At 39.8% G+C, this 14,269-nt stretch overlaps 1 protein-coding gene across 6 annotated transcripts in view; it reads left to right on the forward strand.

Annotated features, from left to right (window-relative positions):
- The window catches only part of LOC138837834 (polycomb protein SCMH1), a 116,023-nt gene that overhangs the window by 57,626 nt on the left and 44,128 nt on the right, over positions 1-14,269 (forward strand). For all 6 annotated transcript variants that reach the window (XR_011375465.1, XM_070036832.1, XM_070036828.1 and 3 more), the window contains 3 exons: positions 18-252; positions 2,632-2,720; positions 6,171-6,414. Coding sequence is in view for 5 of the 6 variants with exons in the window: in XM_070036832.1 (XP_069892933.1) it covers positions 18-252; positions 2,632-2,720; positions 6,171-6,414 (568 nt within the window). In the remaining variant the exon portion in view is untranslated. The remainder of the gene's footprint in view (positions 1-17; positions 253-2,631; positions 2,721-6,170; positions 6,415-14,269) is intronic.

The raw sequence follows: 14,269 nt of genomic DNA on the forward strand, positions 1-14,269 counted from the left end.
TCTCTTGTTCTCCTCAGTCATATACACCTCCAAGCAACGAGTTCAAAATCAGCATGAAACTGGAAGCACAGGACCCCAGAAACACGACATCCACCTGTATTGCCACAGTAGTTGGACTAACAGGTGCTCGCCTCCGCCTGCGTCTTGATGGCAGTGACAACAAGAATGACTTCTGGCGGCTGGTTGACTCAGCTGAGATTCAGCCTATTGGGAACTGTGAGAAGAATGGTGGTATGCTGCAGCCTCCACTGGGTGAGTCACTAGGCCCAGGCTCTCACTAGCTATCACTGAGGTTCTAAAAATTATATGTCCTGTTAAGGGAAAGCCCAGTTTCCCCTGCCTACCCCTTCTTCTTCATGTGATCCCCCAAACAAGCCCATCTAAAATAGAATGAACTGCAAAATCTGCATAAGATTTCCATCTCTACAGCAGCTTATGATATCCAATCTTCTCTTGCCCTCTTCTTTTCCTTAACAGTAAACCACACCCTTCTTCCTTTTTTTTTTTTTTTTTTTTTTTTTTGGGTAGGTCGTGGGGCCTGAACTCTGGGCCTGGGCGCTGTCCCTCAGCTCTTCAGCTCAAGGCTAGCACTCTACCACTTGAGCCACAGCGCCACTTCTGGCTTTTTTCTTTTTGCTTATGTGGTGCTGAGGAATCGAACCCAGGGCCTCATGCATGCAAGGCAAGCACGCTACCACTGAGCCACCTTCCCAGCCCCCTTCTTCCTTTTCTGTAAGCGCATTTACCCTGAGAGAGAAAATGCAAGGCAATCTTGCCACTTAATCTACTTCAAAAATAAGTGGTATACACACTGTATTTACTATCTGTGACTCATCAGGAATGTTGAGATAAACTAAAGTTATACTTGATAGGAAAGGATTTCTCCTCACCTTGAAGTTAGAGAGTAGGACACTTGAGTATTTAATTGGTAATATTCAGGCCTTGCCCTGCTTTTGAAGAAGCTCGCTAGTAAAGAGCCTTGAGGTCTAGGGTAAAACCATCACATATTGAAACCTGTCCCCCATACTTACTAGCATGACTTTACATAATCTACTTCCTTGTTAACTTTCCATCTTCTTTAAACTGGGAGTAAATAATTCTGTCTGCCTCATTGTATTATTTCCAGGATTAAAAAATGGCATATGGAGTATTTAGTACATGGCAATCATTCATACATTTTGGCTGTTATGATGATACTATTATAAAGATATCCAGTGCTAAGAGGATGACAACTCCTCAAAGTCCAGATAAGATAGAAGACCCTCAGTAACGCTTTGCTTTCAAATGGAATTGAGCTGGGTACCAGCTGGGACTCAGAGGATCACGTTTGAAGCCCACCCAGGCAGAAAAGTCTGTGTGACTTTGCAAAATAACTAGAAAATACCAGGCTGGAGGTGTGGCTAGAAGAGTGCAACTGATCAGCCAAGACTAATGAGCACAGGTCCCTGAGTTCAAATCCTAGTTTTCTTACCCTTGTTGGGTGCCAGTGGCTCATGCCTATAATCCTAGCTACTCAGGAGGCTTAGACCTGAGGTTCATAGTTAAAAGCCAGCACAGGCAGGAAAGTCTATGAGACTTCTATCACCTGGAGCACCTCGAGTTCAAATTTGAAAACCTAAGTACAACAGTGATCTTAATTTTAACAATTTGTTAACTAAATGGTACATTTTTATTGACTTTTATTTGATGGACAATGAACAATTTATCTCTCTAGTTATCTCCTTAATCTTTTGGAAAATTAAGAAATTTGAGTAGGATAACCTCCAGTTTCACTGTTTCCTGATCCTTAGTTTAAGTAAATAAGAAATATAAAAAAGCATTTTATACTTGATATGTGTATACACATGCGTTCTTGTAAGAGAATGAAAGAGAGAAAATTTGTGAGTGAGTTTATATTGAGCTAGACCAGTTATTCAGTTGTGCATTGAGCTTCTCAGTTGACTTGTTTGGTTTCTTAAGACTTATACACCCTTCTCCCCCCCCCCTTTTTTTTTTGGTCGGTCGTGGGGCTTGAACTCCGGGCTTGGGCACTGTCCCTGCGCTCTTCAGCTCAAAGTGAGTGCTCTACTGTTTGAGCCACAGCGCCACTTCTGGTTTTCTAGTGGTTTATTGGAGATAAGAGTCTCACGGATTTTCCTGCCCGGGCTGGCTTTGAACCATGATCCTCAGATCTCAGCCTCCTGAATAGCTAGGATTACAGGCATGAGCCACCACCGGCACCCGGCTGACCTCCTCTCCTCCTCTTTTACACTGTATTGTCTACATTTCTTAAGTATTTGCTTATCCTATCTTAATCAATTCTCTGGATTTTTCAAGGAAATATTCCAGACATTATGATATATATTCTGTGCTGTTTTTCTTAGAGTCAGGAACTTGGTTCAGAGACCCTCATGCACTACCTATTTTGTAGCAATAGCCTGGACCAGTTACATTTCTTGCAATGTTCCTCCTTTTCTTCATCTGCCTAATGAAACATTCTTCTATTTAACTTTTAAATACTTTCTAATAGTCTGTATTCTATTAATATCATAGCATAAATTGTGGCAGTAATCTGGATTCCAAAAGGAAGAATTTTATTGCTCCATGCCTTTTAGAACATTTTTTATCTGTTCTTCCTTATGTTTGCTGCAGGATTTCGGCTGAATGCCTCTTCTTGGCCTATGTTCCTTTTGAAGACATTAAATGGAGCAGAGATGGCACCCATCAGGATTTTCCACAAGGTATGCTGTCCTTCAAGCTAAGCTGCTTAAGGTCAAATACTTGCTACTTCTCAATTACTGAGCTTCTTGTGTCTCCATTATTTTTATGGCCTAAGTTCCTTCACAGAAACTAGTTTGAAAAATGTTTCAGTACCTATAAAGAAGCCATTATTCTTGTAGAAATGTATTAATATTCCTGCCTTGCAGGACATAGCTGTCAAAAATATGATAAATGAATTACAAGATCCTTTTAGACCTTATCACTACCTTTTAGGGTTGTTAAGAAATTAAAATGTATTTAATGGGGTACTATGGTGGCTCTTACCTGTAATACTGACTACTAAAAGGCTGAGATTGGGGGTGGGGTAAGGGGGGATAGTGGTATTAGTCTAGACTGGCAGAAAAGTCTGTGAGACTCCTTTTTCAGGTATGGAAGCTGAATACGGTGGTTCATATCTGTGATGATCTTAGTGGTGTCAGAAAGCCTATAGTCGGTAGATCATGATTCAAGTATGTGTCCAGGCAGGAAGCAAGATCTTATCCCAAAAAATAGTGGAAAATAGAGCGAGACGCCCTGAGTTTAAACTTCTAGTAATGTCAAAAGAAAAAAGAAAAAATTAATATGTGTTTATTAGTAGAACTATAAAATATAATACAAATCTATCTGGATATGGTAGTTTACATCTGTAATCCTAGTATTCAATAAGCTGAAATCAGGAGAATTAGGGTTCATTGGCAGCTTCAGCAAAAAGTTTATTAGCTCCCATGTCAACCAACAAATACTGGTGATAGTGGAGTGTGCCTGTCATTCCAGCTACTGCGAGAAATGGTGAAGTCCAGGTAAGCCTAGGTAAAAAACTAGATTATATCTCAAAAATAACCAAAGCAAAAAGACTTAAAGGCATTGCTTGAATAAGTACAGTATCTACCTAGCAAGTATAGGCCCTTTATTAAAACCTCAGTGCCAGACTTCCCCAACAGTGATCCCCCCCAAAAAAGAATGTAATACAAATCTAAAAGAACAATTCTCAGAGTCTTTTATAAATAAAGGAGGAGACTATTTTTTGAGTGCCTACAATATGTTTGGATTTATATATATTCATGTAATACCCAAATTCTAACTAAGAATTATTAGATCCATTTAACAATTAAAGAAGCATACTTTTACTGGACACCAGTGGCTCATGCTTGTAATCCTAGCTAGTCAAGAGGCTGAGATCTGAGGATCACAGTTCAAAGCCAACCCCCAGTAGGAAAGTGTCTTAGATTCTTATTTCCAGTTAACCACCAGAAAACTGGAAGTAGAGCTGTGGTTCAAAAGTGGTAGAGTGCTAGCCTTGAGCAAAAAGAGCTCAGGGACAATGCTCAGGCCCTGAGTTCAAGTCCCATGACCAACCACAACAAAAAAAAAAGCATACTTTTGAGTAAGGAACTTACTCATAATCATATGGCTAGTAAGTGGCAACAGAAATCTAAAACCTGTAGTATTTGTTCTTCTTTCTCAAGAGGAACTCCGATGGGGTGACAGTTACTGTAAAGGAGACTAGCTTAGATTTTTTTCTGCTGTCTAAATCCTAAGAGCATTCTGTCTTCTAAAGTAAAATGTACTAGGCAACTTGAAAGCACTTTAATTATAAAACACCTCAGAATGCCAGGAGTGAGGGAAATCCAACAAATATATTTTTCAGTACTTTGATGTACATACCAGAAAGTAAGAAAAATCTTCATAGGCCAAAAAATTGGAAGGAAAAAAGTGTTAAGTGCTTGTATTAAACTTATTGTTGCATTGGGGCTGGGAAGGTGGCTCAGTGGTAGAGCGCTTGCCTAGCATGCATGAGGCCCTGGGTTTGACTCCTCAGCACCACATAAACAAAAAGAAAAAAGCTGAAAGTGGCACTGTGGCTCAAGTGGTAGAGCGCTAGCCTTGAGCTGAAGAGCTGAGGGACAGCGCCCAGGCCCAGAGTTCAGGCCCCACAACCGGACCCAAAAATAAATAAATAAATAAACAAACAAACAAACTTATTGTTGCATTAAGGGACTTAATCAATCTTAACTTTCCAAGAATCTTGTCTTTTTTACATTGACATATACAACAGGAAAGGAACTTTAGGGAGAAAAAAATCAAATCAGAGCCCTCAAATGTTTGCCTGCGCAAAAAATATGATTGATGATGAAGTCTTCACTGGACTCTGGGAAAGTGTAGGAATGAAGTCATCTCTAATTAAAGAGTCTTCTCCTTATAGTCTGGGGTTTGCATCTATTCCTTGTATGGTCCAAAAACTCCAAAGTTATATGGAGGTATTTCTGGTGCTAGACAGAAGTAAGCTCAAAATCTCTCTAGAGATTTGATATCACAGAAATACTGAAAGTGAATGCCATTAAAATGAGCTCTTAGTCCGGAATTGAAAGCCCTCAAAAACTTTCAAAACAAATCTGACCTGACAAACTTCAAGGACTTTCAGACAATAGAAACCATGGTGGAGTTGTGGGTCAAATGGGAGAGGGCTAATGTTGAACAAAACAGCTCAGGGACAGCCCTCAGGCCCTAGGTTCAAGCCCCAGTACTGGTACCAAAGGAGAAAAAAAAAAAACTGACAAGAAATAGCAGCTGGAGAGTGTAAATTAAGAATGTGAAAATGACTAAAGAACTGAAAAGAGGTAATACACAATATTCTTATATGGCAGATTAAAAAAATTAAGCATCAAGAAATAAAAAGCCTAGAAATTTCAAAACATTAAATGAAAATTAGCAAGTAGCTGTATATAACCTAAACCACACACCTTAACTACTTAGGAGGCTGAGATCTGAGAATCACGATTCAAAGCCAGCTCAGGCAAGAAAATCCATGAGACTCTTACCTTCAATTAATCACCAGAAAACTGGAAGCAGAGCTGTGGCTTAAACTGATAGAGTACTAGCCTTGAGTATAAAAGCTCAGAGACAGCACCCAGATCCTCAGTTTAAGCCCCATGACTAACCAAAAAAAGAAAAAAGGTGGAAATATTAAGGGAAAAAACGTGGAAAAAATTAGAAAGCCTTCATTCATCGATGTTGTCCATAAAATCCAGAAAGACTGATGAAAAAAATTTTTAAAGAGACTATTTGGAAAGATAAAAACAGGTGGGCTGGGAAGGTGGCTCAGTGGTAGAGTGCTTGCCTTGCATGCATGAGGCCCTGGGTTCAATTCAGCACCACATAAGCAGAAAAAACTGGAAGTGGCACTGTGGCTCAAGTGGTAGAGCGCTAGCCTTGAGCTGAAGAGCTGAGGATCAGTGCCCAGGCCCAGAGTTCAGGCCCCACAACCAACAAAAAAAAAAAAAAAGAAAGAAAGAAAGAAAGAAGAAAAAAAAGAAAAAGTAGAAAGATAAAAAGTTTACTTTTACTCATCCAAACAACACAGAAATGTGCTAGCTAGCTTACAAAGCATCTATCTTTGTGTCTAGAGCTGTATATTTCTGTTTCTCATTTAGGAGCCTCCATCACCTTCCCACAACTTCTTCAAAATGGGAATGAAGCTAGAAGCTGTGGACAGGAAGAACCCACATTTCATTTGCCCCGCCACTATTGGGGATGTCCGGGGCTCAGAGGTGCTTGTCACTTTTGATGGATGGCGAGGAGCCTTTGACTACTGGTGCCGCTTTGACTCTCGAGACATATTTCCTGTGGGCTGGTGTTCTTTGACTGGAGACAACCTGCAACCGCCTGGTACCAAAGGTAAAAATTCACCCTCAGCCCTTGGAACTAGGACCTAGATGATGAAAGAGAATACCTATAGCCGATCTTCACCAGCATGCTTCACTAATAGACAAGGAGAAGTGAGGGCCAACAATTTACATATAAACCAGAGTCTTCCAGAGAATAATCATTAGTAGTACAGAATTAAGCATCAAAAAAGCCAGGCATAGAATTTTGGATAAGGTAAAAAAAATCTAAGTATCTCAGGCAACTACCATCTTGCCTGATATGTGTCTTTTGCTCCAACATATTGCAGTTTGAACAATGTAATTCTAAAGGCAAATATATTCCTCAGGTATTAGGGCTATGTGATGGGCTGGAGTAACACCATGATGTGAGAGTAGTTGAGAAGGACTATAGAAGGATAGAAAAAAGCACAGACTTTGAAATAAGGCAGTCATGGGTTTGAGCTCCAGCTCTGTCTTTTATTAGCTCTGTAGCTTTAAAGAGTATACCTCTCGGGGCTGGGAAGGTGGCTCAGTGGTAGAGTGCTTGCCTTGCATGCATGAGGCCCTGGGTTCGATTCCTCAGCACCACATAAGCAGTAAAAGCTGGAAGTGGCGCTGTGGCTCAAGTGATAGAGCGCTAGTCTTGAGCTGAAGAGCCAAGGGACAGTGCCCAGGCCCAGAGTTCAGGCCCCACGACTGACAAAAAATAAAATACAATTAAGAGTATACCTCTCTAAATTGTTCACTTTACATCTGAAAAAGGATACCCACTTCATAAAGTTATTGTGAGAAATAAATGATATCACATGGGCAAAATGCTTACATCTGACAAATAGCAAATATTAAAACAATTTGTATCTTAGTACTGTTGTTGCTATAGTTAAAATGTTATATTTATCATTACTATGTAATACATATTATGCTATGCCATTATTAAATATGCTTTATTATCATTGTTTTAAGACTATTATAAAAGTAACCACTACCATTTAGAGAGTATATATTAAATACTTTAGCAATGTGCCACAGACTAAATGAACCATATACAATATTTTTATTGTAACATTAGTGGAGCTCATCCAAAGTAGATTTGACTTCTAGTAGCAGTGAAAATAACAATAATCCCATCTTTCTAAGTCTAAAAGATACTGGTGAATTTGAGTGAATGGAAACTAACCCTTCCTTATCTTAGAGCCTTTTGTCTATACTTCTAGAGCATTCATTTGTTCACTAGACAAATATTTATTGAGCACCTAATTGGAAGGCAAGCTGAAGTTATAGCAGTGATAAAGATGAGCAAGCTTACACATGTAATCCTAGCTACTCAGGAGGCTGAGATCTGAGGATCGAGGTTCAAAGCCAGCAAGGGCAGGAAACTCCATGAGACTCTTATCTCCAATAAACCACTAGAAAATCAGAAGTGGTGCTGTGGCTCAAGCAGTAGAGCGCTTGCCTTGAGCTGAAGAGCTGAGGGATAGTGCCCAAGCCCAGAGTTCAAGCCCCACGACTAACCGGAAAAAAAAAAAAAGATAAGCAGTATTCATGCCTTCATACCACTCTGATCTAGTGAGGAGATAAAAATATTTAAATTAATAAAGTCATTTCAAGAGCTGGAGTTATAACTCAGTGGTAGAGAGAAGGCCCAGGGTTGAATCCCTAGGACCCAAAGAGAAGGAGGGAGGAAGAAAAGGAGAAAAAAAGGAAGGAATGAAAGAGAGAGAGAGGGAAGGAAAGAAGGAAGGAAGGAAGGAAGGAAGGAAGGAAGGAAAAAATTTAGTTTCTTTTTGAGGAGGGACTGAGTTTTGAACTTAGAGCCTCACATTTGTTAGGCAGGCACTCTACCACTCTGCCTCCCAATAATCTACTAGATAGTTTCTATAAGGGTGGCTTAAATTAGGGTAGTGATGCTTGAGATAGAATTTGGGTTAGGATGTGGAGGGGACATGCTTTTGGCTCAGAAATGTACCATTCCACCCATGTGCTGCATGAAACCTATACCTTCTATCAGTATTGTCATCCCTCTGCATGTGTGTGAGGTAATGGTTCTGGGAAGCAGTGAGCCTTGAAACTGGGAATGGAATCAATTTTGTTTACTTATAAAACATGCTCTGGTACTGCAGACTTCATTCAGAAATATTCTGATTTTCTTCTTACCTAGAGAAGTGTGTGTGTATGTGTGTGTGTGTGTGTGTGTGAGAGAGAGAGAGAGAGAGAGAGAGAGAGAGAGAGAGAGAGAGAGAGAGGCCCTGAGGCTTGAACTCAGGGCCTGGGCACTTTAGATTTTTTCTCTTAAGGGTGGTGTACTACCAGTTGGGCCACAGCTCCACTTCTTGCATTTTACTCGTTAATTGGAAAACTTGATTTGTACTTCTGTTCTCAGATCTCAGCCTCATGCATAGCTGGAGCCACTAGCACCCAGCTTGCCTAGAAAAATCTGTTGTTTTACTAGATTATATAGAGCAGTTAGGCAGCTCTGAAGAGCCAGAAGATCTGAGAGTCTGTCCAGTATTTCTGATTGCACACATGGGCTGATAAAAAGCATTACTCACTGTGTGGCTGCAGCTTTCAGAGGAGTGTGCTCACTTCTCTTCTGTGTCTCTCTAGAGACCTTAGGCTTATAATGGAAGATGGTCAGAAGGACCAGGCTCAGAAGGCAGAAAAAGTCCTTTCATGTGGCATTTCCAAACAGGTCATACACCATCATTCCAGCATTTATCATTCCATCCTTCCCTCTAGTAAGCTCCCCTGCCCATCCTTCTACCTCAGAAGGTCCCCCAGTGGATCTTTCCATGATAGCACTTCAGTGGTCTCACTCTCCATTTCCTGGCTGAGAAGCAAGTGATACAATGTGGAAAGAATGCAGTTACACAATTCATTTCACAAAACAAGATGTTCTTTGTATGTGATTCTGTTCTCTTTCTGATTATACTATCCCCTCCATCCTTCCCACCTTGTGCAAATGTTTAAAAGTTCAAAGTAAGTTTCAAATGTTCCTTTCTTATGGTAAATAGGGAAAAGTAATAAATTCATTACTATTCCTTTATATACATTGTTTCCACTTATTGGTCACTCAAAACTAATTATAATTATTTTCAGATCTGTTTCATTTACAGAAAACTGGAGCTTAGTATTTAAGTGATTTGTCTGTGTTCATATCTAAGTCTAAAGGGAGAAATCATGGAGATCTTCCAGTAGTGCGAGCTGTTGTTAGACCAAGAATTGAGTGGTATTGCCCATATTCCATTCTCCACTGGCTTCACCACTTCCAAACTTCATTTGAAAACCTGGTTGTGGACTTCCAAATCCCTGACAGGAAATACAAAGAAATGGTATGGTATAATATTGCACTGAGTTCTAACCCCAATGGGAGCACATGCTTGTTTTGCTTTGAGAATGTCATTCTACAAAACAGAGTGAAGCTGTACTAGTTCTTTGAAGGGCCTCCCATCTCTTTAGTAACATGGAAATACTAATGTTGGTAATAGGTAGCAAACAACTCCTGACAAGTCTCCTGCTTAATTCCAAAGAGACCAGCTCACTTGCCACACAGCTCTGCTCTCTAAAGAGAATCTTGCATGCCTGCTGTTCACGGCCTCTCCTGTTCTCCTTCACTAAGCTAGTTGAAGCTCTTTGACCTCCCAAAATGATGGATAGGAACTACCAACCTTCCAGCTAATCCAGCATTCTTACTTAGAAAAGGCCAGAAACTTTCGTTTCTTATTTCTTTTTTAGATCATATTGAGTGACTTAAAACTGAAAGACACATGTTTTATTTTTTTTAATCTAAAAAGCAAAGTAGCTGAGCATTGGTGGTTCAAGTTTATAATCCTAGCTACTGAGGAGGCTGAGATCTAAGGATTGAGGTCCAAAACCAGCCCAGGCAAGAAAGTCTCTGAGACTCTTACCTCTTACAAACCACCAGAAACCCAGAAGTGGTGCTGTAATTCAAAGTGGTACAGTGCTAGCCTTGAGCAGAAAAGCTCACAGAGTCAATGCCCAGGCCCTGAGTTCAAGCCCCAGGACCCTTCTTCCTCGCCCCACCACGTACACAAAGTGACAGAATGCTAGCCTTGAGTAAAAAAAGCTAGAGTGTAGTTCTTTAGTTCAAGATCCGATCCAACAAAAACAAATAAATAAAAAGCATTGCTCTGATTTGATGCTGGGGAAGTCACTTTCAGATTGTAGCTTAGCTAGCTTTGCATACATTTTTAACAGGTAGAGAACCTGTCTATGCCATGACGTGCTTATATTTTTACTTAAAATTAGTATATTGCTATTCTGGATTATACAACAGACTCCTATGACTTCATATAGTGTTATTGTCTCTGTCTGTCTTTATACCTGCTAATTCAAATATGAAAGCCAGTGGAAGTTATGCCTTTGAGTGCACCTGTTGAGCTAAATATACAAACAAGACTTTCCAAAAGTCTCTTCCTTTTTCTATGAGAAGTAATGTTTATACTTTTAAGGATTTTTCTATTTTTTGTTATTATAAAACTACACAGGACATGATGATACAATCCATTTTAGAATCTGGAACAGAAAGATAGTTGATAAAATTTTAATCCTAGACTACAGAGGGAAAACTAGAGACAAGAACAGTACAACTAAAATCATAAATCCTAGGCTACAACTTGTATAAACAAGTTCTAGCTATCAGGTTACAACAAGCCTAGTCATTGGCTCAGTTAGCTGCCTTTGGAACTCACAATTCTGTGACAAGACAAATAGAGAATTTTAATTGCTAAAGTAGCAACATACAGGAGCTGGGAAGGTGGTTCAGTGGTAGAGTGCTTGCCTTGCATGCGTGAGGCCCTGAGTTCAATTCCTCAGCACCACATAAGCAGAAAAAGCTAGAAGTGGTGCTGTGGCTCAAGTGCTAGAGTGCTAGCCTTGAGCTGAAGAGCTGAGGGACAGTGCCCAGGCCCAGAGTTCAGGCCCCATGACCAACCCCACCCTTCCCCGCAAAAAAGTAGCAACATACATAGGACTCAACTTTTATGAGTGATTGGAGGTTGGAGGTCAAGGGTTCTAGATTAAGGAATAGTTAAAATGATCATGGAGACAGAACGCTAGCCAGCAGATGAGTGAAGACAGAGTTTTTGTTTGTTTTTAAATTAAAAGTATAGTTGAGGCTGGGTACCAATGGCTCACACTATAATCCTAGCCACTCAGGAGGCTGAGAGCTGAGGATCGTGGTTCAGAGCCAGCCCAGGCTCAGTTAAGCACCAGAAAGCTAGAAGTGGAGCTGTGGCTCAAGTAGAGTGCTAGCCTTGATCAAAAAACTCAGGGACAACACTCGGGACCTGAGTTCAAGCCCCAGAACCAGCACACACAAAAAGTATAGTTGACAACCCTTCAAATAATGTTTAAGTGACTAGATTGTAGGGAAATAGAGTGGTAAGGCTGGAGAGGAAAGCATAGAAAGTACACAGCTTCATTTAGAGAACACTTGAAGGAGCTACTTTTCACCCTGTGAGCTCTGAGGGCTTTTGAATGCTTTTACTAAAGAGGGTTTTGTGTTCAAAACCATCCTATTAACTAAAGGATAGAAGTCATAAGAGGCTAAAGGTAAAAGCATCAGTTTGCCAACTGTTGCAGTATTCAGTGAGAAACAGCTGTGCTGGGGGTAGGGATTTATTAAAGAAGCCAACATTTCAGGTCTCAAACATTATTTTATATCTACTATATTTTATAAACTACCCCTGAAGCACAGAAAATAATGCTAGGCTTTCAGTATAGCATTAATGAGGAACTAAAGGATTTTAGTCTTCCATGTCTACATGAATCCATGTTAAATAGTACTGACTTAATAGCTTCATCTTTATATTCCCAGAACATGGCACATGGAGGTAATTCAGTAATATTTGTTGAGTGAGATATACCATACTATATTTTCTGATTCCATTTTTGTTTATCCTCACCCAAAGACATTTACTTAATTACAAAAATGAGAGATATCACCAAGTACCAATGGCTAATACCTCTAATCCTAGCTGATCAGGAGGCTAAGATCTGAGGTTCACAGTTCGGAGCTAGCTTGGACAGGAAAGTCCATGAGACTCCTGTCTCCAATTAACCACCAAAATGCCAGAAGTAGAGCAGTTGGCTCAAGTGTTAGAGTGTTAGCCTTCAGCAAAAAATCTCAAGGATAGCATTCAGACCCTGACTTCAAGCCCCAAGATTTATACCAAAGAAAGATACCTCAAACACTATTTAACTAATGTTCTGTTTGTTTTTTTTAATTTTTGAAAACGAGATGGCCAGAGTTAAGAATGGCAAAGGATACTCAACCCTTATCCAGACCCAACATTCACTACCTCTCAGTCTCTGAACACATACACGTATGTACTTGAACCACCTCCTGCCCTCCACTCAGCTGCTTTTTCCAATAAACCATAAGTAGGAAGACTGGTTTCATAGGTGGTCAAGATGCTTCTCTGTGTCCTAATAAAGTGCTTGCTAGCTCTACCAGGAAAGTTTGGGGCACAGTACTTAATAGCAAATTCTTTGATCACTGATGAAAACAGCTCCTTATCTATTTTTCCTTTCACTTTTCATAGTTTTCTAGCTTTGGCCTTAATATGCTATTTCCTCGTTTCATAGTATCTCTCCCCTATCTCTGTCTCTGTCTGTCTGTCTCTGTCTGTCTGTCTGTCTCTGTCTCTCTCTCATACACACACACATCTCTCTCTCTCTCTCTCTCTCTCTCTCTCTCTCTCTCTCTCTCTCTCTCTCTCTCTCTCTCTCTCTCTCCTCTCTCTCTCTCTCTCTCTCCCACCACTACCCAGTACATACAATCTCTTTCCTCATTCCAGCTTTGGCCTTGTGATTAATCATTTGTGGTAACTGATTTTTATTCACTCATCTCTCCAACTCTTCTCTCTATTGTGTGCTTATGATACATAAATAGAAATAGTAATATGGGAAAATTATATATGGTACTATATTATGAAGGAAAGAATTTAATTCTAATTCTGTCTACCTAGTGGACAACCAAAAGAGTATCTTTTGGCTATACTATTTTCTAAATGACTTTTAGATTTCTAGGGATGATGAATAGTTAGTCAAATAAATGAGTATAAAATTCACAGGGAACTCAAAACATAGAGGTATCATTTTTCTCAGTATATGGAGAGTATGTAGACATGAAAACCTATAGAACAGGGTAAAAAAGGATCAGAGCTGAGCCAGAAGCTGAGAATTAAAGCCTGCCAGCACACAAAAAAAAACTGAGAAAGCCTGGTGAAAATGAATTGAAAACTGAGATATTTCAGAAGGAGGATGGAGCAACTCCTATGCAGCCTGTGTATAATGGAAAACAGAGATGGTTTTCCTTTCAATGTGTTCTTAGTAAGAGCAACTTCTCTGGACTAGTGGGGCTGAAAGACAATTTCAGAAAGCTAAGGAGATAACAGATGACATATAGAAAAACTGACAATAGGTCAGTACTTTTAGAAATCTTACCATGTGTACTTGGTAGAATGGTACCCAAAAATATCGATATCCTAATCTCTGGAACCTGTAAATAAGGCAAAGGGGATTTTGCATGTTATTATTGTTAAAACTTTGAAACAGGAAGATAATCATAGATTTTCCCAGCAGGCCTTATCTGAGCCAGTAATCTTTATGAACAGCAAAATCTTGTCCCATGCCTCTCTTCCAGATACCTATTGCTGCCTTTCATCTCTGCCTATTACCAGCTCCTGCCTTCATTAATTCCAGTAGCAAGTTTATGTGTATTAAAACAACTCATATCTTTCACATTCCTGGAAATAGATGTGACTTAGGCAGTTCATAAATTTGACTATACTTGCTGTCTTATTGGGAATATATAAACCTTGTAGATTTTGCTGGCAAGCTTTCAGTGTAACATTTATCATGCG

This window comes from Dipodomys merriami, unplaced genomic scaffold, assembly GCF_024711535.1.
Source record: "Dipodomys merriami isolate MVZ:Mamm:240054 unplaced genomic scaffold, mDipMer1.0.p SCAF_277, whole genome shotgun sequence".
In the NCBI taxonomy this organism is placed as follows: domain Eukaryota; kingdom Metazoa; phylum Chordata; class Mammalia; order Rodentia; family Heteromyidae; genus Dipodomys; species Dipodomys merriami.